Consider the following 21,522-nt stretch of genomic DNA (forward strand, 5'->3'; position numbering starts at 1 on the left):
GTGGCCAGCGTGATGAAGCTGCATCTGGTGAGCCAGCACCAGCGCCGCACACAGAAATGCCATTTACCTTCCTGCTAGAAAGCGGTCCCTATTTATCTACTTGCACTTAGGGGTGCTTTCGAACTGCTAGGTGGGCAGGAGCTGGGACCGAACAACGGGAGCTCACCCCGCCGCGGGGATTCGAACCGCCGACCTTTCGATCAGCAAGTCCTAGGCTCTGTGGTTTAACCCACAGCGCCACCCGCGTCCCATATTTGGCCCCTAGGACCAAATAAATACCTACGACGAGACATGCTGAACCAGAGCAACTGCCACAAGCACTCTGCTGATCCTTGTGTTGATCTAGACAGACCGTCAGAATCAAGAGGCTTCCAGACAGGGGCTTAATATTGTGGAGAGGTCATTGGCAGGCAACAGTGGACATTTTCCTTTTCCTGGTTGGATTGGTTTACCCGGAAAGGCTAAATCTGGATTAAATAGGCGACGGAGGCAGCAGATACAGGGTGGCATTTTTTATGCCTCCCACAAGGGAGGTGCAGAAGTTGGCAACACAAGAACAGGCCTTCTCCGTGGTGGCTCCTGTTTGTGGATGCTCTCCCCAGGAAGCCATACTTGATGCCATCCCTATCTGTTTTTGGACCCCATATATTTTCACTGACCCATGCTTTTTGGGTGTTAATCTTCTGCTTATCTTTTCAGTGGGTTGGGTTGAGTTGGACTCGCTCTTTTATTGGCGAGCATTTTAGGTTGTTTTTACTCTTATTTTCCATGTTTGTTTCTGTAACTTGCTTTGAATCACTTTTGCGAAGAGAGTGACCACTACTAATAAAACAATAATAATAATAATAATAATAATAATGTGGATGCTGCTGCAATACTTTGCACAGCAACCATTGCTCCAAACTTCTGCACTTCCCTGAAAATGGGGGCTTCCTGCCCATTACGGTGTGCATAGGATTGCAGACAAACATTGCACATTATCAGCCCCATCAGTGTAATGTAAACACACTAAAGCAATGCATACTAAGCCCCTCAGTGAACTCTTCTGTGGTTAAGTAGCCCTTGCTGTCAGTATCCAGGCCATCAAACACAAGCTCCAGCTCTTTGGTGCTCCAAGGAAAGTCTGCCTCCAATTTCTGAAAACAATACAAATGTGAAGTTAAGGCCCTGATATCAATCCTTTTGTTCTCAGACAGCTAGTAAACAGTTCCGCCTGCCAAAAAGGTGCCCTCAGTGTCATTGCGGGGTCAGAAATGATTGGTGGTCCTGTTTTTATATAAAATAACCAGCTGTATAAAACTGTGCTTGCTGTGTCTGTTTCCCTGCTGGAGAACCTATCAAGTGTTATGCTAAAGAATAAATAAAGTTATAAATAAATAAATAAATAAATAAATAAATAAATAAATAAAGTTTGCAGTCCATTAACTTGGTCTTTTTAAGTTGAATCTCTTCCTTTGTCTATTTGTTAGGGACTTGTTAATTACCTCTTATCAGATCTTGCCTGGAATGTGTTAAGGAGACATTTTATTGCTCAAGGCCTGTAGATAGCCAAGAGGTGCCTAAGAGTGAAAGATTGACAATCCAAGATAACAAAAAGAAATAGCAGGTGCTACTTTGGGGACTCTGCACATGTTCTGGAGCCTATTAGGATCTCATGAATATTAGAAGACAAACCCAGGGCGGGGCTAAGGCTAATCTAAATGCACATGTGATGTGTGTGCTCCCCTCCTTCACATGCCAAGGAGTAAGACATGAAATGGGCGTTCTGGGAAATCTATAAACTGTAAGTCTTAACCAATCAGAAAGCAGATGGAAGAAAGGAGGAGGGAGAAAGGGGGAGAGAGGGAAAAATCAATGTTTTAAAAGCCTGGCGCAAGAGTCCTTTTGGCCAGCATTTTCCTTCCCTTTCTTTGGAGATGTTTGTGCGCTTTATTCAATTGAATAAACAAAAGTATATTGGATCTCCTATCAACAGGCTCTTATTGGCATTAGCAGTGCCTGGGACAATAAAAAAGGTCTGATTAGCAGACCCAACATCATAACATCGAGTGGAAAAGAGTCGTAGCGTTTCATTCTATATGCAGGGTCATAGACACCTAAATAACGTTAAGATGATAATTATTTGTCTTTTGGTCACACAGAATGATCCATGATAAGGCAAAGTCGAGATCAGGGGTTTTGCCAGGCCTTTTCTCATCCATCATTAAGGTATTCTACCTCCACTGTCAAGAGGCAGCATGTCTCAAGCTTCCAGCAAGAAGACTGAAGCATCTGGCCCTCAAAAGCACATGACGTACACGCACCACCAATTTACCTGCATATCAGCTCGTGTGATGAAACCTTCCTTTTTTCCATGTCCCTGGAAGAGGTCCCGGACCTTTTCCATGAGTTCAGAAAGGCAGGGCTCTTCCTCTGAGATCGAAGATACCCGTGTGCTTCCCCAGGGCCCTCTTGCTTGCTTCCGGCGGCTCGACCCAAACTTTCTGCCAGGCATCCTCTGCTTATCCATGGCCCTCCCAGAGATTTACATTCAGTTCTTTGGAAAGAGGAAGGAAAGGGAGCGGGGCATCATCCTTTTTCATATCCTCCGCTGTCTCATAATTTGGCACGCTAGAGACACACGGCACTTTATGACATGTGATGCAGAAAGGTTCTCCTCCTAGTTATCTTGAACCCACAAAGGCTGGTGGTTGTGCCAGCTGTAAAGCAGTGATGCATTTGCCTGCTCATGGATTTGCATGCCTGCACTAAACTCACTTTGCAAGCAAGCATCAGGAGCTGCTGAGGTTAGGAGCAGAATGCATGAAGTATATGCACTATTGCCCCAGGTGAGTTACAAAGCAGAGCATTTCCCTGGTCAGGTAAGATTGCCCAGGTTCTGCCTACCTAGGACGGACATCAGCTCTCCCTGACTTTACAGTGGTACCTCAGGTTACATACGCTTCAGGTTACAGACTCCGCTAACCCAGAAATAGTGCTTCAGGTTAAGAACTTTGCTTCAGGATAAGAACAGAAATCGGACTCCGGCAGCGTGGCAGCAGCAGGAGGCCCCATTAGCTAAAGTGGTGCTTCAGGTTAAGAACAGTTTCAGGTTAAGAACAGACCTCCGAAATGAATTAAATACTTAACCTGAGGTACCACTGTATTATATATTTAGGTGAGCTGTTTATGGCACATTGAGGGCCTAAAAGAAAAGAAAAATAACTCTCAGATATGGAGGGGCTGTGAGGGATGCGGGTGGCACTATGGGCTGAACCACAGAGCCTAGGACTTGCCAATCAGAAGGTCGGTGGTTCGAATCCCCGCAACTGAGTGAGCTCCCGTCTCTCGGTCCCTGCTCCTGCCAACCTAGCAGTTCGAAAGCACGTCAAAGTGCAAGTAGATAAATAGGTACCACTCCGGCGAGAAGGTAAACGGCGTTTCCATGCGCTGCTCTGGTTTGCCAGAAATAGCTTAGTCATGCTGGCCACATGACCCGGAAGCTGTACGCCAGCTCCCTCGGCCAATAAAGTGAGATGAGCGCCGCAACCCCAGAGTCGATCATGACTGGACCTAATGGTCAGGGGTCTGTCTCTTTACCTTTTTTATGGAGGGGCTGTAGCTCTTAACTTTGCATGCAGAAGGTCAAAGGTCAAAGATCTCTCATTGAGGCAGACCGGCTACTGTTACTGCCAGTCAGAAAATACAATGCATAAATAGACCACATGTAAGTGAGCTTACTAATTTATAAATATTTCCCAGGCTGTTTGAAGTTGGGAAGTAATTATTTGCCACAGGCAAGTGAGTATTTTTACAAGCCTCCGCTAATCCTGGCTCTCCCTCTGCACTGTATCCAAAGAGACCTCTTCTGCCATTTCCTTCGTTGTTCTAAACCAAAAGTAGCCAACATGGTTTCCTCAAGATGCTGTGGATGGCAACCCCCATCACCCCTGACCATTGGCCATGTTGGCTAGGGATGATGGGGGTTGTAGTCCAAAATATCAGGAGGACACTACATTAGCCACAAATTGGGCTAAACATACTTTGGCTCCCAGCTTGCCAGTGGATATCAGCATTGATCCAGTGCACGCGCCAACATTGCGATCTTAACTTCTGCACCAAGAATCCTTATCTAAATCAGGAAAGGAAGTGACAGGATATACCATATTTTTTGCTTTATAGGACTCACTTTTTCCCTCCTAAAAAGTAAGGGGAAATGTGTGTGCGTCTTATGGAGCGAATGCAGGCTGCACAGCTATCCCAGAAGCCAGAACAGCAAGAGGGATTGCTGCTTTCACTGCGCAGTGATCCCTCTTGCTGTTCTAGCTTCTGGGATTCAGAATATTTTTTTTCTTGTTTTCATCCTCCAAAAACTAGGGGCGTCTTGTGGTCTGGTGCGTCTTATAGAGCGAAAAATACGGTACCTGGTGCCGGCTTCCACATATGTTGTGCTACGTCTTTAGTTTATGGCTGTTTTGGACTTGCATTCGCTCCAATCCTCCCTGTTTGCCAAGGATGGGTGCTACTTGTTTTCAAGTTAAAATGTGGTTAGCTTGAGTTGCTGATGTCATCATGCTTTAGGGCTCAGCTCCCAGCCCCAGCTCTCTAGAAGCAGAACATCTGAGTCAGAAATGGATGCACATTGTCTCCAGTGCACACAAAGGTACATCTATATGCACACATTCTGAGGCACCGCAGAGCACAAAACCTGCCATTTCACATGCAACGGCTACTGAGGTTTGTGGATAACATACCATTTATGAAACAATTGTGGTTTTTTTGAAACCAGAAACAATTGTTTTCTGAAACAATTATGTTTGTCTGAAACCAAAACAGTAAACACACTGCTGGCTCTTAAGGACATATTATTGCTGGGCAAATGAACACACAGGAGGTGAACAGTCTTCACTAATATAAAACAGAGGAGACAGTGGTGTTCACCAAATGATCCTTGATGTGAGAATAGAGATTATTCAAGCATACCCCTATTCTTATCATCCGTGAAACCTCGCAAGGTTTTGTGATCCCTTGGGCTTCAAGCAACACCTTTTTAATAGGCCAATGGTAGATTAGCATAATAAGCCTTAAAATCAAGAAAGTTCAGCAGTCAAGAAAAGTCTTGTGAAACTCAAAAGCTTGTTATATTGGCCCCAGTGCTTTTTTTCTGGGGGGATGCAGGGGGTGCATACCCCTAAACATTTTGTGAATCTAAGTTTGGCCTCATTGAGGGGCAGTATTTCAATATGACAGTACCCCGAAACATTTCTTTAGGAAAAAAAGAGCACCGATTGTCCCCATTTTTAAAAGTTATTATGTGAATCATTTTAAAATTCAGGGGTCATCAAACTTTTTCAGCAGGGGGCCGGTCCACTGTCCCTCAGACCTTGTGGGGGGCCAGACTATATTTGGGGGGGGGGAAATGAACGAATTCCTATGCCCCACAAATAACCAGAGATGCATTTTAAATAAAAGCACACATCCTACTCATGTAAAAATACGTTTGGACCATCTGCGGGCCAGATTTAGAAGGCAATTGGGCTGGATCCGGCCCCTGGGCCTTAGTTTGCCTACTCATGTTTTAGCTCTTAATCCAGGGGTCAGCAACCTAAGGCCCGTGGGCCACAAGCAGCCCATGGGGGTCATTTAATCAGCCCATGGACCCCCGCCGCCCGCTTGGGGACCCCTGCCGCCTGCTTGGTCGGCTCCCATGCGCCGCGCTAAACCGGCCCGGAGCAGAGTGCAGACCACCTTCCGCGATGCTGGCCAGCTTCCCATTGGCTGCAAGAAGCTCCTGCAGCCAATGGGAAGCTGCACACGCCTCCTCCACACCAGTAGAAGTGCTGGAAATAGCATTTGCACATGCATGCATGCATGCATGCATGCGAACACACTCTGGCCCACTGCAGCATCTACAGGAGCATGAACCGGCCCAAGCCCTAAAAACTTTCCCAACCCCTGTCTTAATCAGCCTTCCTTTGAAACCATCATGCTAACTGCACTTGTATCTAATTATAGAAATTATGGTACAGGAGCCCACAACTTTCTAGCATTTGTAATTAGACATGTTTGCAGAAAGAAGAAGTACTTACTCTCAAAGAGGATCGAGAACTGCTTGCCTATATCGCTGGCGGTGAGTCAATAGAATTTCCCAGGTTGAACAGTGCAGTGGGGACCAAGCAGACTTGGCAACACAAAGCAACAAAAGTTGGTCAACTAGCTTCAACTGGAGCCTTTTCAGAGTATGTGAAACTGAATGTGGAAGTTCAACTCTCAAATGATAACTATGATCTAGAGTGCGCTGTCTGAAGTGTCTTGCAATTTTCAAAAACCATTTCCTCTTTTTCTGCTACTTTGTGGGGGAGGTTAGACTTGTATGGTTAGAGTCAGCGGCGGAGCAAGCGGATCAGGCACCTGGGGTGGTGCCACCCAGCATTTTGTCACCCTCCTCAGTGGTGACACCCAGGGTGACCCACCCCCACCGCACCCCCCTTCCTCCGCCTCTGGTGGGACTTGTATTAACTTTTGAATGAATGGCTTAATATAAGCATAATACTGATATTATTAGTATTGGATGTTGTTCACTGACCTGTTGGTATGTTTTATGCTCCTCTAAATGAACAGCAGTTGTTGAATTGGTAATTGCAATATATTATAATTATGGTGACTGTATTTAAATTGTCCATCCTATAAACCACTTTGGACACAAAGTATCAGGGGAAATACAATATACAAATAAATAGTACTCCTGTGGGTTTTCTGGATGACCAAAACTAAGGCCAGGTCCCTCCAAAAAGCAGCTCATGGTTCAAAGTTGACACATGATATAACTAAATGTTGAGTTGGAAGTTTATTCCACAAGGGTCATTATATAGTTTCCAGTTGCAGGATAGTTTCATGCTTTTGATTCTGTATGTTTGGTGACTTCATTGGGCTTTTGCAGCTAGGGTTGCCAGATGTCATGTACAGTATATGAAATAAGAACTTTTCTTGGTAAATTTGTACATGTGTTCTTAATAATATAGCCCAAGAGCCTGCCCAACCTATTCTTCAAGCAGGACATTAATCTTCACAACACCCTTACATAAGACTAAGGTTCCATTAGCAATAGGCATGGATGGATGATGCAACTGGTACAAAGTCAGGAAACCTTTTTTAAAGTCAAGGCAACTCAAGCCCCGCTAGTGCACCATATCCATGCAACCTCATAATTGGTTGGTTCTCCTTGGTGGGTTCTATATCTGCAACTGACCAACAGAGAGCCTGCAGTAAAGCTTTGGCAAACTACAAAAAGTCAGCTTACATGACAGACAATGGTTGTGCAAGCCGTCAGTGTGGATTCACACAGCCAGTGCATGTGGTGATTTCCCACATACTTAACACCTATAAATACAGTTCCCACATTTTGCTGGTGAACACTGAGAAAATGGCTGCTAGCAAAGGATGAAATTTCAGTTGATCTGGGCTGCTGTCAGGACACTCAACTATGTCTGGCAAAAAGCAGCTCTTTGAGTCTGCTCTAGAGTATATGCGTTCACATGTCTACTCAGAAGTAGTCACACAGAGGATGCAGGTTTGCAGCATAAGTGTGATTGAGTAATCTGCTGTAAGAGGTGCTGTCTGCAATTTTTTAAAATGCAGTGAAAAACAATTTCTTCACATCACTCTTCAGGGTTGTTTTTTGTTTGTTTACAATACCCCCCCCCAAAAAAAAAGTGCTGGAGAATCATACTACAGTGTACAGTCTTGGTGTTGCTTGCAAGGGCCCAGGCAACAATGCGTAAGATATTTTCAAAAGAAACCTGGATTTTGATTCAAACTCGCTGTATGAGCAGATCTATACCATACATTTAAAGCACATGGCTTTCACCCAATAATCCTAGTTTGTATGTAAGTCACTATGGAAGCCTTTTCGGTTGACAAGCAGGGTTTCTCAAACTTGGGTCTCTAGATGTTTTTTGGACCACAACTCCCATCCTCCCTAGCTAGCAGGACCAGTGGTCAGGGATGATGGGAACTGTAGTCCAAAAAGAGCTGAAGACCCAAGTTTGGGAAACCCAGCTGTAAATAAAAATAAATAAATAAATAAGGGAATTTTAGCTCTATGGCTCCAGCTACCAGGAATGTTTGGGGTAAGTCATAGGCACTAAATGTGTGCTGAATGTGCTTTAAATGTATGGTGCGAATCAGTCACCAGGGCTATCAACTCTCCCTTCCCCTTTCTTTGTTTGTTGTACTTATATTCCACGCTTCCACCAAGGAGCTCCAGGTGGCGTGCATTTGTCTTTTTGTGCACCATTTTATTCTCACAATCCTGCAAAGTAGGTTAGGCTGAGAGATGGCGACTAGCCCAAGGTCACCCAAGCAAAAGCTGCTTAGCTGAGATGAGCCTGGGTCTCATTCTACTCTGCCACACCAACACAAGTGCAGGGACCCCAAACTGCATAAGTTCTAGCCAGCATGGCCAACAGCCACAGGTATTGGGAGGTGTTGTCCAACAACATCTGGAGGACCACTGGCTTCCCATCCTCACTCCAACCACTATTCCACCCCACTGACTTTTAATCAGGGGATCTGTGCTTTTAACAGCTGCACAGCAGGCAGAAATTCAGCACATGGAAATGCAATATCAAAGGAAAACTGTGTTTGCTGAATTGCTGCTTGATAGAGGCTAATTAGGGACGTGGGTGGAGCCTAGGACTTGCCGATCAGAAGGTCGGCGGTTTGAATCCCCATGACGGGGTGAGCTCCCGTTGCTCGGTCCCTGCTCCTGCCAACCTAGCAGTTCGAAAGCACGTCAAAGTGAAAGTAGATAAATAGGTACCGCTCTGGCGGGAAGGTAAATGGCGTTTCCGTGCGCTGCTCTGGTTCACCAGAAGCGGCTTAGTCATGCTGGCCACATGACCCGGAAGCTGTACGCTGGCTCCCTTGGCCAATAAAGAGAGATGAGCACCGCAACCCCAGAGTCGGTCACGACTGGACCTAATGGTCAGAGGTCCCTTTACCTTTACCTTTAGAGGCTTCCTTGTGGAAGCTCCTAGCACTCAGTATTTCCACTATTAAAATAAAATCTAACTCCAAAATAAAGAAAAGCCTCCATGTGTTTGTTCTTTAACTAATATGTTGACTCACGATGTCACTCCCTAAAACACGAGCCAGACCATAAAAAGCACTTACCATTCGCCAGCACCTACAGGGTTCTCACTTGCTGCAAAGAGCAGGACACCTTCTCTTAAATGAGACGGTTCCTTTATTTTGCAGGCGGAAGTTGGCACAACCACAGAGGAGGGAGAAGGTGGTTGATTTCACCAGCATAACTGAGACATTTGTGTTGTCACTTTCCTTCTTGCTCAACCCATCTTTCTGTTGTGGGCTCAGCCAGAATAGCATGCTAAAATAATTCACGTTATTTTAACGGTTTGTTGTACAGATCTCTGTGAAAAACATTGGTTGCCTCGGGACATTTAATGCAAGATTAAAATTTGCTGCACAAAACACAATTGGTTTTCACTTTTACTTGGGAGAGTCCATATTTCCAGGAATATAAAGCATCAGCAAATGTTTTGCTGTTGAATGAGAGACCAATAGTACGGCCTACATTGAGCCATTTCACAAATGTGGAACAAGCTCAAAGGTCAGCCTGCAGTAAAAATTGTTTATGGAATGGTTTGCAAATAGAAATGTGATTGTGTTAGCAAGATTATTGTAGCTACCTAGAATACAAACCAGCAGCAAAGGTTTTTTTGGTCTTCAAGTCTAGGCTAGTCAGAGACGACTATAAAAAGCCACTGCCATTCCATTAAGCAAGTATGTAAATATATCTAGCTGGTTAATTACCCACTTTATTTTCTGCCAAATTCTGCTGAGATTATCTGTATATTGATTAGCCATTGTTAACTGGCTCTTTTTAAAAAAACCCAAATAGTTGTCTGTATTCCAAGTAACATCCTATAAAGGAAGAGGATCTGCTATGTATTTTCAGGATCACATTTCTAAGAACAGTTGCCTCTTTTCTGAACCCAACACCACAATCATGGAGAGAAGCACTTCACAGTACAGAATCTACAAGATCATAGTAGTTTATATTTCATCCTGTGTAAGTGTACTGCCAGTGTACTGCCAAAAACACATTGTTTTGTTTATCCAATACAATTGCTCTTTTGTGTGTGCAAAGTGCTTCTTAGATAGGTCTTTGAATATTTGGAAATATCAACTCACAGCTGCTTTTTAATCACTTGAAGGACATATGAATAAAAACCAATTAATAGCTGTGTGCCGCCACCACAAAATTTGGTCTTTTATTTGTAGTGTTTGGAAGCAACCCAGTCTCTTTTGGATCTGTACTGTATCATTCCAATTTGTAATTCAGGTCCAATTCTGAACTGTTAAATCCAAAGCGGTTTCACTCTTTTTGAATATAAAAACAACTACAGTAGTACCTCAGGTTACATACGCTTCAGGTTACAGACTCCGCTAACGCAAATAGTACCTCGGGTTAAGAACTTTGCTTCAGGATGATAACAGAGAGGCCCCATTAGCTAAAGTGGTGCTTCAGGTTAAGAACAGTTTCAGGATAAGAATGGACCTTCGGAACGAATTAAGTACTTAACCCAAGGTAAATATTCTATTTTAATTTTGTTTTTAAGCTGTAATCATTCAACTTGTTTTTATTATTGCTTGTAAGCCGCTCTGAGCCCGGCCTTGGCTGGGGAGGGCGAGGTATAAATAAAAATTATTATTATTATTATTATTATTATTATTATTATTATTATTATTACCACTGTATAACCTTTTCCCCTTTTCACCTAAGTGAATGAAATTTTCAGGCAAAAGAGGCCTTCCAGAATAAATTAAGACTGCCCAGAATGGGATGCAAATAGCAGCCATGGTGACCCTTCCTAAGAGGATACATTCTGCCAAATTTCAGAAAGATTGGTAGGGGAGAGCCACTGTACTTATTAGCACTCTTATTTCCCACATCCAGCCAGGCAGGTGATTTCAGATGTGTGGTATTGGGAAATAATTTCTGCATCTATAAAACTGTGTGGGCTTTTCTCTAAACTCACTCCTTTCCTTACTCCCCACCTTCTGTTCTGGGTTTCCTTAAGGCTCCCATTTTTCAACCTGCTGCCTATTCAGAGCCTGCCCATCAAACACTTTTACCATTGTATCTGACTCTTGGTGTTTTACTTTCCTGTAAGCCCTATGATCTGTTTTAACTTCCTTATCTTTTTGCCCGTACATTAAGTTCTTAGGCCTATTGTGGCATTCACCACCAAAACTTTCACTTTCATGAACTTAAAATATTTTTGCAAACATGGTTTTCGGTCTTTGAAATTAGAAAGCCTGTGGATATTCTATAAGGCACTGCAACAATCCAACCATTAGAGAGCAAATACTATTACCATGATGCTTCAGCATGCAAGAGATTAGCAACCTAAGGATGGAAAGAAGAAACTGACAGCTGGCATAGTAATACCACTAAGTTCTCCAGCTCATATTTGATAGACGATGCATGGATTAACAGTCAAGGCATGTACAGTGGTGCCTCGCAAGACGAAAAGAATCCGTTCTGTGATTCTCTTCTCTTCTCTTGCGGTTTTTTCGTCTTGCGAAGCAAGCCCATTGACGGATTAGCGGATTAGCGCTATTAGCGGCTTATCGGATCAGCTGATAAGCAGCTTAGCGGCTTAGAAAGGGGGGGAGGGAAAAAACCCGCAGGAACTCGCAATACATTGTCGTCTTGCGAAGCAAGCCCATAGGAGATGCGTTTTGCGAAGCACCTCCAAAACGGAAAACTCTTTCGTCTAGCGAGTTTTCAGTCTAGCGAGGCATTCGTTTTGCAGGGCACCACTGTATTCGGCAATCAAATTTGACCTCTGCCGCATATGGCATCCTCTGCAGTGTTTCCTGATGGTGGTATGGCAGCCCTTTGCCCATGGTTTTGTCCCACTTTGCCTTACACAACTAGGAGGAGGAATAGTGTAGTTCCATTTGCCTATTATCTCCATTAAAAAAAACTAACCAACCCCCAAGGAAAGAGCCCTCACCACCCAGAAAATTCAAGCTTGATCAATCCCATGTGCAATTAAATCAGACAAAAGTGTTGCTCCATTATGAAACAGCTTTTATTTTAAGGTCTATACTTAAGTCAGTTCAGCAGCATTATATTCACAAACAAATGGATTAGTGCCGAGAGTCCTAGCGTTACGCATTACCCTGAATGTAGAAGTGCAGTGGTCCGAAGTGGCCAGGCCCGTCCATGGCAACTCTAAAAAGGTCAGAAATCCACAGGCAAACATACTATCTTAAGGAAGTGCCTGAAGCTGTGCTTCTGGGTAAGATAGGTCTTCTTCCAACATCTTGCTCACAAGCCACAGTTGTTGTCTGTAACTAGTCTAATACAGTATGGCTGATAGTACTCCCAATTTCAGCTGCTACATTTTCCCCCTCTCCCCATCCCAGGCCTATAACAACAAACAACCGACTAGGCCAAGTGCTTGACATCTCCCCCCCACCCAACTTTTCCTTGGAGGAAAAAAGATGATGGTGCCTCAAAGCACAAAGCACGAATATGCTCCTGTGTTGTCTGTCAAAGGCAAAATTGTGCCCATCAGTAATGTGCTAGCATTAATCCTTTCCCACGGCTGTAGGGATTTCCCCACCGCTCTTGCAAAACAGATGCAGTTAAATGGGACACACCCTTCGTTTAACTAAAATGCGATCCTCAGGAGGTCCAAGTGTCCCAACCCAGCACCAGCCTCTGGAATAAAGCAATAGCTCCCGAAAAGCACACCGTGATGAAAGATTCAAGATTTCAGCAGCGGGTGCTATTCCAGCAGCACAGCGGTAAAGAACCCGTTGCAAAGGGGTAGAACAATAAAGGCAAAGTTAGATTTGCCTTGGAACATAGTGATGATTCACATGAAAGTCTGATTTGACTTGCACATGGCAAAAGGCGACATTTCAGATTCCAGTGTTAAACACTGCACCCAATATTAACAGGTGGTTCTTTTGACAATAAGATGCCAATAAGACCAAGATATCGGTCCCAAATTCAGACAGGAACGGCTGTGAGTTTAATTGCCTTGCACCAAGTAGATGTGCTTATGCTTTAAGCAATTTACTTTCCAATTTTAAAAGGGTAAAGGAAAGCTGGCAAGATCACAGGTAGCTACAGAAAGCATTGAAAGCAAACACGAGGTAAATCCTTTATCATTATTTCATGCTAGAGAGAGATGTCACAAGCGAACCATGTTTCCAGAGGCAATGGAAACTCCACGGGCATGTCTTATCAAGCCTCCCTAGCACTCACTGGGAACCCAAATCCCACAATATTCTCACCAATTAGTACCATACCGAAGGCTGTATGCTGTCGAAGGATGGATGAGTCGCTATGCTGGCAATATGTGCCTACAGGCTGCATGGTAGAAGTAGAGTAATATTTCTGAGCTCAAACTTCTGGTTCCCACTGGCTATATTTCCCCCCTAAGGCTAGTGTTATTTGCATGACTTGAGTCAACAGTATTATTCGATAGTTTTAGGAAGGGGAAGGAAGTTACAGTGCTCACACACTATCCAGTATTGTCTGATAATGGAATCCTTCCTGCAACAGTAATGGTACTGATTTGTGATACTACTGTCCACAATAGGAAGATCTTCATCTTTGTAAAATTAATGGATTAGCTTTCTGGATTGGAAGTCTTTTTTCTTCCCCCCTCACCATATTCCTTTAAACCTAGCAGGACAAAAAACACACAGAGAGAGAGATCACAGACCTAGGAAAATACAATCCTTCAGACCTTGCACCTGCAAAGTGACTCATACCTGAGACAGGTGTGTGAAAGGTCTCAGCCACAAGCTGTACTTGCACTGATCCTTCCCTCTTGCCATCATGCTTAAGCATCTCCCCCCCCCCCCAGCAACTTAAGTCTATTTTAGGATAAGGCTTTACAATATATTCCATTGCACATAAAGCTCCAGTGCCATCATAAATAAGGAAAATAACTCTACATCCTTCTGAAGTGTTACACTAGTCCGCTACATAGTTTTTATGTAAAGTAAGAGCCTCAGAGCAGAAGTCATTACTCTAACTAGCTGCTCCTTCAAACAGTCAAGTCCTGCTGCCTGCACTGAGTGTTGTGTCCAAGTCGGCCATTCCAGCTAATAGCGGTGAAGGCAGGTCAGCTCCTTTAGCCCAGAGACTGCGTGGATGCATTTTGCTTGCAGTGTAGTTATCATGGGTCTGACTTGCAGGGGACAGTTCTCCGCTTGGAGCTGTAGAAGTCTGGAAAAGAGCAGAAGGACAAATTGAACATGCCAGCCAAGGGAGTGTCAGTGTGAGTGCATGGGAGATATTCATTCATACCCAAGAGCAGTCTGCTCAGAGACTGCAAGATCCTGGAGTTTCCAACACAACCATAACTACACAATTCTATGAATGTTTACCCAGAAGTTCCATGGTATTCAAGTGAGCTTACTTCAAGGTCCCACTTTACAACTTGAGAGTCATGTACATGAAGGAGTGCCTTGCCAGCCCATGGTTTAAGACAGGCTTCCTCAACCTCGGCCCTCTAGATGTTTTTGGCCTGCAACTCCCATGATCCCTAGCTAGCAGGACCAGTGGTCAGGGATGATGGGAATTGTAGTCTCAAAACATCTGGAGGGCAGAGGTTGAGGAAGCCTGGTTTAAGATTTGCAGGACAGACCGTGCTGGTGAGCTTTGTCAACAACGGTGCTTTGTTTGGTTGGTGCAATGCTCTCAATCATGGCAGCTTAGCTGTGGAATTCCCTCCTAGCAGATATTTCCATGTCCTGTTATTGGTTTTTCACTTGTCAGCTGAAGACCATCAATATGACTACTGGTTGCATTCTGCTGGATTCTTTGCTACTGAAGTTTTAAGAGATAGTTACTAAATGTGACTGTTTGGTTTAAACTTCTATAGCCATGTGTTCAATTTTATTTTAAATGTTCGACCGCATCCTGGGAACCTTCAGGATGAAGGGTTGGTTTAAAATAGAGTATTTTATTTTTTAAAAAAGGGGGGGCGTATAAGAAAACTTCCTCTTAAACTGATGACAAGACAATCAAAATTCCCAATATCAAATTCCAATTTTGAGCTCAGGTTCAGAATTCAACTGGTGAATTTGAAACAAATGCAATTTCCCAAAAGTGAAATCCACGTCCAGGGCAGCTTTGGCCATTACCGGTAATTCTACCCTCCTCTCTGCAAATGTAAACACGGAAGACAAACAAAGCTGGCAGCTCCTTACCTTTGATAGTTGTCTGCTTTCGCTTGGAAGACTTGCGAGCCTCAAAGCCCACTTGCGTTGGCCTGTCTGTCTTTGTGTGCATCTTGAGAAGCACTGGGGAGGAGCTCAAGCTCTTTTCACCGGCACAACTGTTCTCCTTTGTGGGGCTCAGCAGATCTTGAGAAGGCATCCTGCTTAGATGCGAGACCTTTTCCCATTTATAGTCCCCTTCAAGTGGAGTTTCCGATTCAAAGTCAAAGTTCCACTTCTGCTGAGCCTCCTCCAACTGGGCCTTCATCAAGGACTGGAAGTCCTTTTGAAGCTGGTCGTGATCAACTGGTCCAAAGAGGTTTCTGCAAAGCTTCCTGCTGCAGGGAGACCGAAGGAGGTTGCCCTTAGACAGAGGCATGTTTCCAGCTAGGAGAAATACAAGCAAAAGTTTTAAGGAAAGTTACAACAGGCAACTTATAACTGCTATAAATTAACAATAAAACTTATAAATCAATTCAGCAAGTAAAATAAATTGATTTAAAAAAAATTAAGTGCCATGGCAAAGCTAATTTTACTAGGTCAAAAGCTTGGCAAAAATATCAGCATTGACATCACAATGAAAGGCCTTCAAGGTGGAAGCAAGACGAGCCTCCAGGGGAGGAAATGTTGTAGCTTGGTTCCAATACAGAAGAGACCCTGTCCCAAGTCACTGACCAACCACACCTCCCAATGGTGGCAAGACCAGCAGCAAGGCCTAATCAAAAGAACTCAACAGCATAATGTCTATATATGTTAACTGTTAATTGTTATTAATTTTTAGTGTTATGTTTCAGCAAGTACCGTATTTTTCGCTCTATAACACGCACCCGACCATAACACGCACATAGTTTTTAGAGGAGGAAAAGAAGAAAAAAAATATTCTAAATGAAACAGTGGATGTATGATTTTTGTGGTTCATGCTGTGGCCACAGACATGTCATCTAACAGTGAGTTTGGGGTAGCCCAATGCAAAAATCCTGAGGATCCATGTGGATCCGTGCTTTGTAACCACATTTTTGCACCACTGCGGCCCCAGGCAACAGTGGGTGCATGATTTTTTTGGTGCAAGCTGTAGCCATGGACATGCTATGTGATCTGTGATCTGATGGTGAATTTGGGGTGGCCCAATGCAAAAATCCTGTGGATCCATGCTTTGTAACCACGTTTTTGCACCACTGCGGCCCCAGGCAACAGTGGGTGCGTGATTTTTTTGGTGCAAGCTGTAGCCATGGACATGCTATGTGATCTGATGGTGAATTTGGGGTGACCCAGTGCAAAAATCCTGAGGATCTATGTGGATCCATGCTTTGTAACCAGGCTCTCTGTCCCTCTCTTCTCCCCACTCAGTGGCTCTTCTCCCGCTTTGCTGTTTCAAAGCGAGCAAAGCGAGCCACGGAGGAGGGAAGGAAGGGGAACCATGGATCCTCTGCTCACGACTGCAGCAGATCCCCCCCGCCACCCGTAGGCATTCCCTCCATAACACGCACAGACATTTCCCCTTGCTTTCTAGGAGGAAAAAAGTGAGTGTTATGGAGCAAAAAATACGGTATATGTCTTATTATGTACTGTTACTGTGTTACTATATTTTCCATAAACTGCTTCAAGCAGAGATTTGTGAAAAATGCAAATCCAAAAATGAAGGGGAAATGTGTGTGCGTCCTATGGGGCGAATGCAGGCTGTCACTGAACCCTGGAGAGCGAGGGGGGTCGGTGCGCACTGACCCCTCTCGCTCTCCAGGCTTCAGGAAGCTATCCGTTAGCCATGGGAGAGAGCTAGCGGAGAGCTTGCCTGCACCCAGAAGCTTGGGGCGCGCTGAGCTCAGCACGCACCAAGCTTCGGGCTTCGCGTAGCCTGTTCTGGGGGCTGGGGTCAGGGGAAGCTCGGGCTTCCCCCGCGCCAGCCCCGCACCTGGGGGGGGATTTAAAAAAAAATCTTTATTTCCCCCCAAAAAAACTAGGTGCGTCCTATGGGCCGGTGCGTCCTATGTGGCGAAAAATGCGGTATAAAAGGACCACGGCAATTTTTAATGAAGTGAGAATCAAGCGGACTGAGTGAAGTGGTGCATGTGCGATTGTGTATGTGGTGGTTGAGTGCTTAGAATAGTTCCTGTGTAGAGTGAATGTATAGATGACTGCTATTGTTGGCATCAGAGTTGTCTTGAGAGACAATAAAGTACACCTCCAGGGCTGAAGCCATGACTGTATCGAGTTTTGGTTAACAGTTATGAATTTTTAACTGCTAATTAGGCATTCTTAGTCACTTTACTTATGTACATTGTTTAGATATATATTTGGTTACAAAACTCCAAATGAAGAATTATGATGGTGGTGATTAGGAATATTGTTTACTTTTGAATAAGGAATTTGTATTCTATTTGATTCCTTTTTGTTGGGAGATTTCAGTTGACATTAAGAAGTAGCAAATAAATTGAATATATAAACCAACAATTGAATATATAAACCTACAAGTTGGGCCCAACTGTTTTAACAGTCCTTACCTTGGAGAGAACTGAGCAACATAAAACTAGGGATGGAATCTGTAGGGAAATTCTCTGCCAGGAGAACATCATTCAGATGACGTTTGAAACTGCTAAGGATTCCTCTGAGTAACTGCCAACGTCACCAAGAAAGGTGCTCTTTGCACTGTACACACAAGCCTCATCATCCCTACCCTTTGAACCACAGCCTTCAACCAAGAAGAAAGCTACCCAATAGCTACATGTAGTAGAGCTCCTTGGAGATTAAAAAGGGGTTGCAAGCCAAGATCTAGTTGGCCATGTTCCATTTTTAGTACTCCCTTTCTCCCACATAATTATTTCCATGCAGTCATCCATCAGACAACTCGTTAAATTAGGAAAGCATTGCCACGGCAGTTATCACTGGGCACATTGAACACACTCAAGGAGGCGGTCCCATGTTTTCCATGAACAGCACTTGCAGTTTTATGGTTGGCCTAACCAGCATGAGTTTGACTAAACTGCGGGAGGCAGTGGAAGACAGACGTGCCTGGCGTGCTCTGGTCCATGGGCTCATGAAGAGTTGGACACGACTAAACGACTAAACAACAACAACGTGAAGCAGAATCTTCCACATCAGATCTTTCCACTATTTATTCATCCCCTCCAGACAATTGGATGCAGGTGAACTGCGTTGCATAAAAGTGTCTGTTTTGTCAGTTTGTACGCACTCATTCCAAATGATAGTTTCTGTACAGAATCTTGATTGTGTTGGTTGTTAGTTATGCTTTTAAATACAGTGGTACCTTGGCTTAAGAACAGCTTAGTTTATGAACAACTTGGATAAAAGAACGCTGTAGGTGTTTTGGTTTGTGAACTTTGCCTTGGAAGCAGAACATGTTGAGTGTGTCCCATTTGTAAATTGAGTCCCCCCGCTGCTATGGGAAAGCACACCTTGGTTTAGGAGCGCTTTGGTTTAAGAATGGATTTCCAGAACAGCTTCAGTTCGAAACCAAGGTACCACTGTACTGATATGAGACCTAATGAAAGAGCCTAGGAGTACTCTGAACATTTGCCCAAATCTGGATGATTCAGAAGGACAGAGTCAGAACCCAATCTTTATATAGAAAATGCACCCACAGTTGTGTTGGTACAGTCCTAGGATGGCCAAGTACCTCTTAAAAAGCACATGGCTGCACAGGAAGACCTTGAGTTCAGTACAGTATATTGCAAAAGCTGCAATCCTAAACACACTTCCTAGGGCTACGGTCCTCAACATGGCACCTGGGCACTACAGCACCTTCAGACCCAAGCCCTCACCCCAACTCTAAAATGTTTTGGTTTTTTTAATTGAGTGGGGTTGGGGAAGTTGCCTCCTTTTTTCTGTGCTTTATTTTGGGAGGGAGGGTGTAGATGTTTTGCCTGTTTGGGAGAGGCTTCTGAGCATTACCAGTTCTTCTGTGAAATGGGTGTTTTTTGTTGCCAAGAATTGTTTTAGATCTCCAGCCTTGAAAAGCTGGGGAGCAAGCTGCATTGAATGCAGTGTGACTTTCTCGCATGTTAACGTGCTTGAAAGATTGCACTGTTCATGTACTTTTAGCACTGAATGTGGCCATACACCACCTGCTGTGCATATGCAGTGTAGAACTAGCTACAATTTACAATAAAATGTTGTCACCAGCTGCTAATGGACTTGGGCATCACGGACTGTTCAGGGTTCAACACACACACACACACACACACACACATGTAGATCTGTACAGTTGAGTTGGGGTGCCTGGCTTCATCAAATCTGATGCCTTTGGCCCACATAATCATAGCATTTTGACCTTTGCCCTGCCCCCCTTTCATCCATCCACATTGCAGACAAAGCTGACCTCAAGGCCATCAAGGGAGACAGAGTTTCCATCAATACAAGGCCCTCCCACACCATCATCACACATTTTCTCTAGTGCTGAATGGCATTAGTGAGAGACAGAATGCAGCCAAATAATGACCCATCTTGACATCACACTGTAGATCAATTTAAGCGTCTTGCGTGAAGTCACCTCTAAGGTTTACGGCGCATACACACATTTGGGTTTATAAGGTTTGGGTTACCAGGATGCTTCAGTGGACTGTGTTTTGTCTAGAGAGTATATTTCCAGACCACCACCACCTACACTGGCCAATGTGTTTGCAAGGCTGCCTTTCCTCCAGTGTTCAGGCTTGGGAAGAGGCAAAGAGGTTAAAAATAGCAGCAGCCTTCATGCTCTCTTTATAAACAGCTATGCTGAATGACATCATTGAGAGGTTTAGGCATACCAGAACAAGTCCTGGCAGGTAGCGTGGCTGCCGAGGGCAGGCCTCAACTTGATATCTTGTTAAGTTGCCACTTCAGGCCACTGGAGCAGAGTGTCCACAAGGCACCTTTAGTTCCGTCAGCTACTCATCCTGCAAAAGTTGGTGCCATGCAAGTTCTGAACTGCTTCTTCCTCTTGATGAGAGAGAAGAGTCAAGGCTATTTCTGTGATCACAATAACTGCAGCAGTCTTAAACACATTCGAGTTTTAAATCTTTATTTCATTTAATTATTATAACATGGAATATATGCTCTAAAGTATACAGAATATACAGTATAAGATACTACATTGATAAAATTCCCATTTTCCATTCTGTGTCTATCTCATTCTATTGTCACTTCCCTCCACCACAGCTCGACATCCTTTGATATATATTGAACTAGTCATTGTGTTATATATATTGGTTACTTTGGCTCTCAAAACCCTCTTGCAATATTTTTTTCACACCTGTACGAAGTTAGTCCATGCCTATCAATAAATTCATTTTGGAATGATGTTTTGTCATATTCTTCTAAGCAATTCCATTCCTTCTTAAGTTTTTGATTCAAGTGAAGTCTAATGGCTGCTGTCATTTTAGCCAATTCTATGAATTCACATAGTTTGTTAACTAATCCTCTATTGAGGGGACAGTGTCCCCTTTCCAGTCTTAAACACATTGGATTGCATGCAGACAAAATTCACTCGCATCACGGAAAAGTGCCACCATGTCTCTAATAAAACCTCCACAAAAGGTTCAAAGAGCAACTTTTGCAGTGGGTTGTCATACTGAATGCTATGCACATTGGTTCATGCATACACACACACGCACGCACACACACACCCCATAGCTGTCAACCTTTCCTTTTTTTGCGGGAAATTCCCTTATTCTAGTGCCGTTTCCCACTGCTTCGCACTGCTATCCTGGATTGTTAGATATCCCGTAGACTATCCCCGGGACAGGTGTGGCTGCCGATCCCTTATTTTCAAAGCTGAAAGTTGACAGCTATGACACACACACAGCTAGAAGCTAGAAATCAACTCATACAATCCCATTTTAAAATGCTTTTCTGGCAGCAACTGCACCCCCAAGGTCCTGAGTCAACCCTGGATGTTAGTTTTCAAAGATATTTCTTATTCACTTCTTACTTGAGATCACAGCTAGAGTTGCTTTGTTGCCATTGCACAGGTGCTACCTTAGACAGCTGCTGGAAAGGACTAGGCATTTGCTCGATTCTGCATTTGGGATGGAGGCTGCAGCTACAAAATCACTGTCTAACAGCTGCTGAAGGCCCATATTTAGCCCACCCAAATCAGCAGTGTCTCCACTTTCTGGCAGCAGCTTTTCAGACAGCAGTCCTTCCCAGCCTTAAGGGTGGAGGTGCCAGGAAGGGATCCAGAGACCTTCTGCAGACAATACACACTCTCTTTCAGAGGGGCTTGCGCATAAGTCGGCCACCTTACTAAACACAGCGCCGCATTCTAGTATT

The 21,522-nt window shown here is 44.1% G+C and overlaps 2 protein-coding genes across 7 annotated transcripts in view; both read right to left on the bottom strand.

Moving 5' to 3' along the window:
- Positions 1 to 11,492, bottom strand: part of RAB44 (RAB44, member RAS oncogene family) — a 31,014-nt gene extending 19,522 nt beyond the window's left edge. Inside the window, exons 1-3 of one of the 3 annotated variants that reach the window (XM_082228436.1) lie at positions 9,154 to 11,492; positions 2,315 to 2,536; positions 1,025 to 1,136 (exon numbers count right to left, since the gene is read on the bottom strand). In XM_082228436.1, coding sequence (XP_082084562.1) covers positions 1,025 to 1,136; positions 2,315 to 2,509 — 307 coding nt within the window. In that variant the 5' untranslated portion in view covers positions 2,510 to 2,536; positions 9,154 to 11,492. Of the gene's footprint in view, positions 1 to 1,024; positions 1,137 to 2,314; positions 2,912 to 6,068; positions 6,255 to 9,153 lie in introns of those variants that run through there. The other 2 variants (XM_082228434.1, XM_082228435.1) reach the window with 2 other exon arrangements.
- Positions 11,493 to 12,086: 594 nt separating this feature from the next.
- Positions 12,087 to 21,522, bottom strand: part of CDKN1A (cyclin dependent kinase inhibitor 1A) — an 11,758-nt gene continuing 2,322 nt past the window's right edge. For all 4 annotated transcript variants that reach the window (XM_082228252.1, XM_082228254.1, XM_082228253.1 and 1 more), the window contains exons 2-3: positions 15,250 to 15,645; positions 12,087 to 14,263 (exon numbers count right to left, since the gene is read on the bottom strand). In XM_082228252.1, coding sequence (XP_082084378.1) covers positions 14,214 to 14,263; positions 15,250 to 15,645 — 446 coding nt within the window. In that variant the 3' untranslated portion in view covers positions 12,087 to 14,213. The remainder of the gene's footprint in view (positions 14,264 to 15,249; positions 15,646 to 21,522) is intronic.

Source organism: Podarcis vaucheri (genome assembly GCF_965113315.1).
Source record: "Podarcis vaucheri genome assembly, chromosome: 6".
Lineage (NCBI taxonomy): Eukaryota > Metazoa > Chordata > Lepidosauria > Squamata > Lacertidae > Podarcis > Podarcis vaucheri.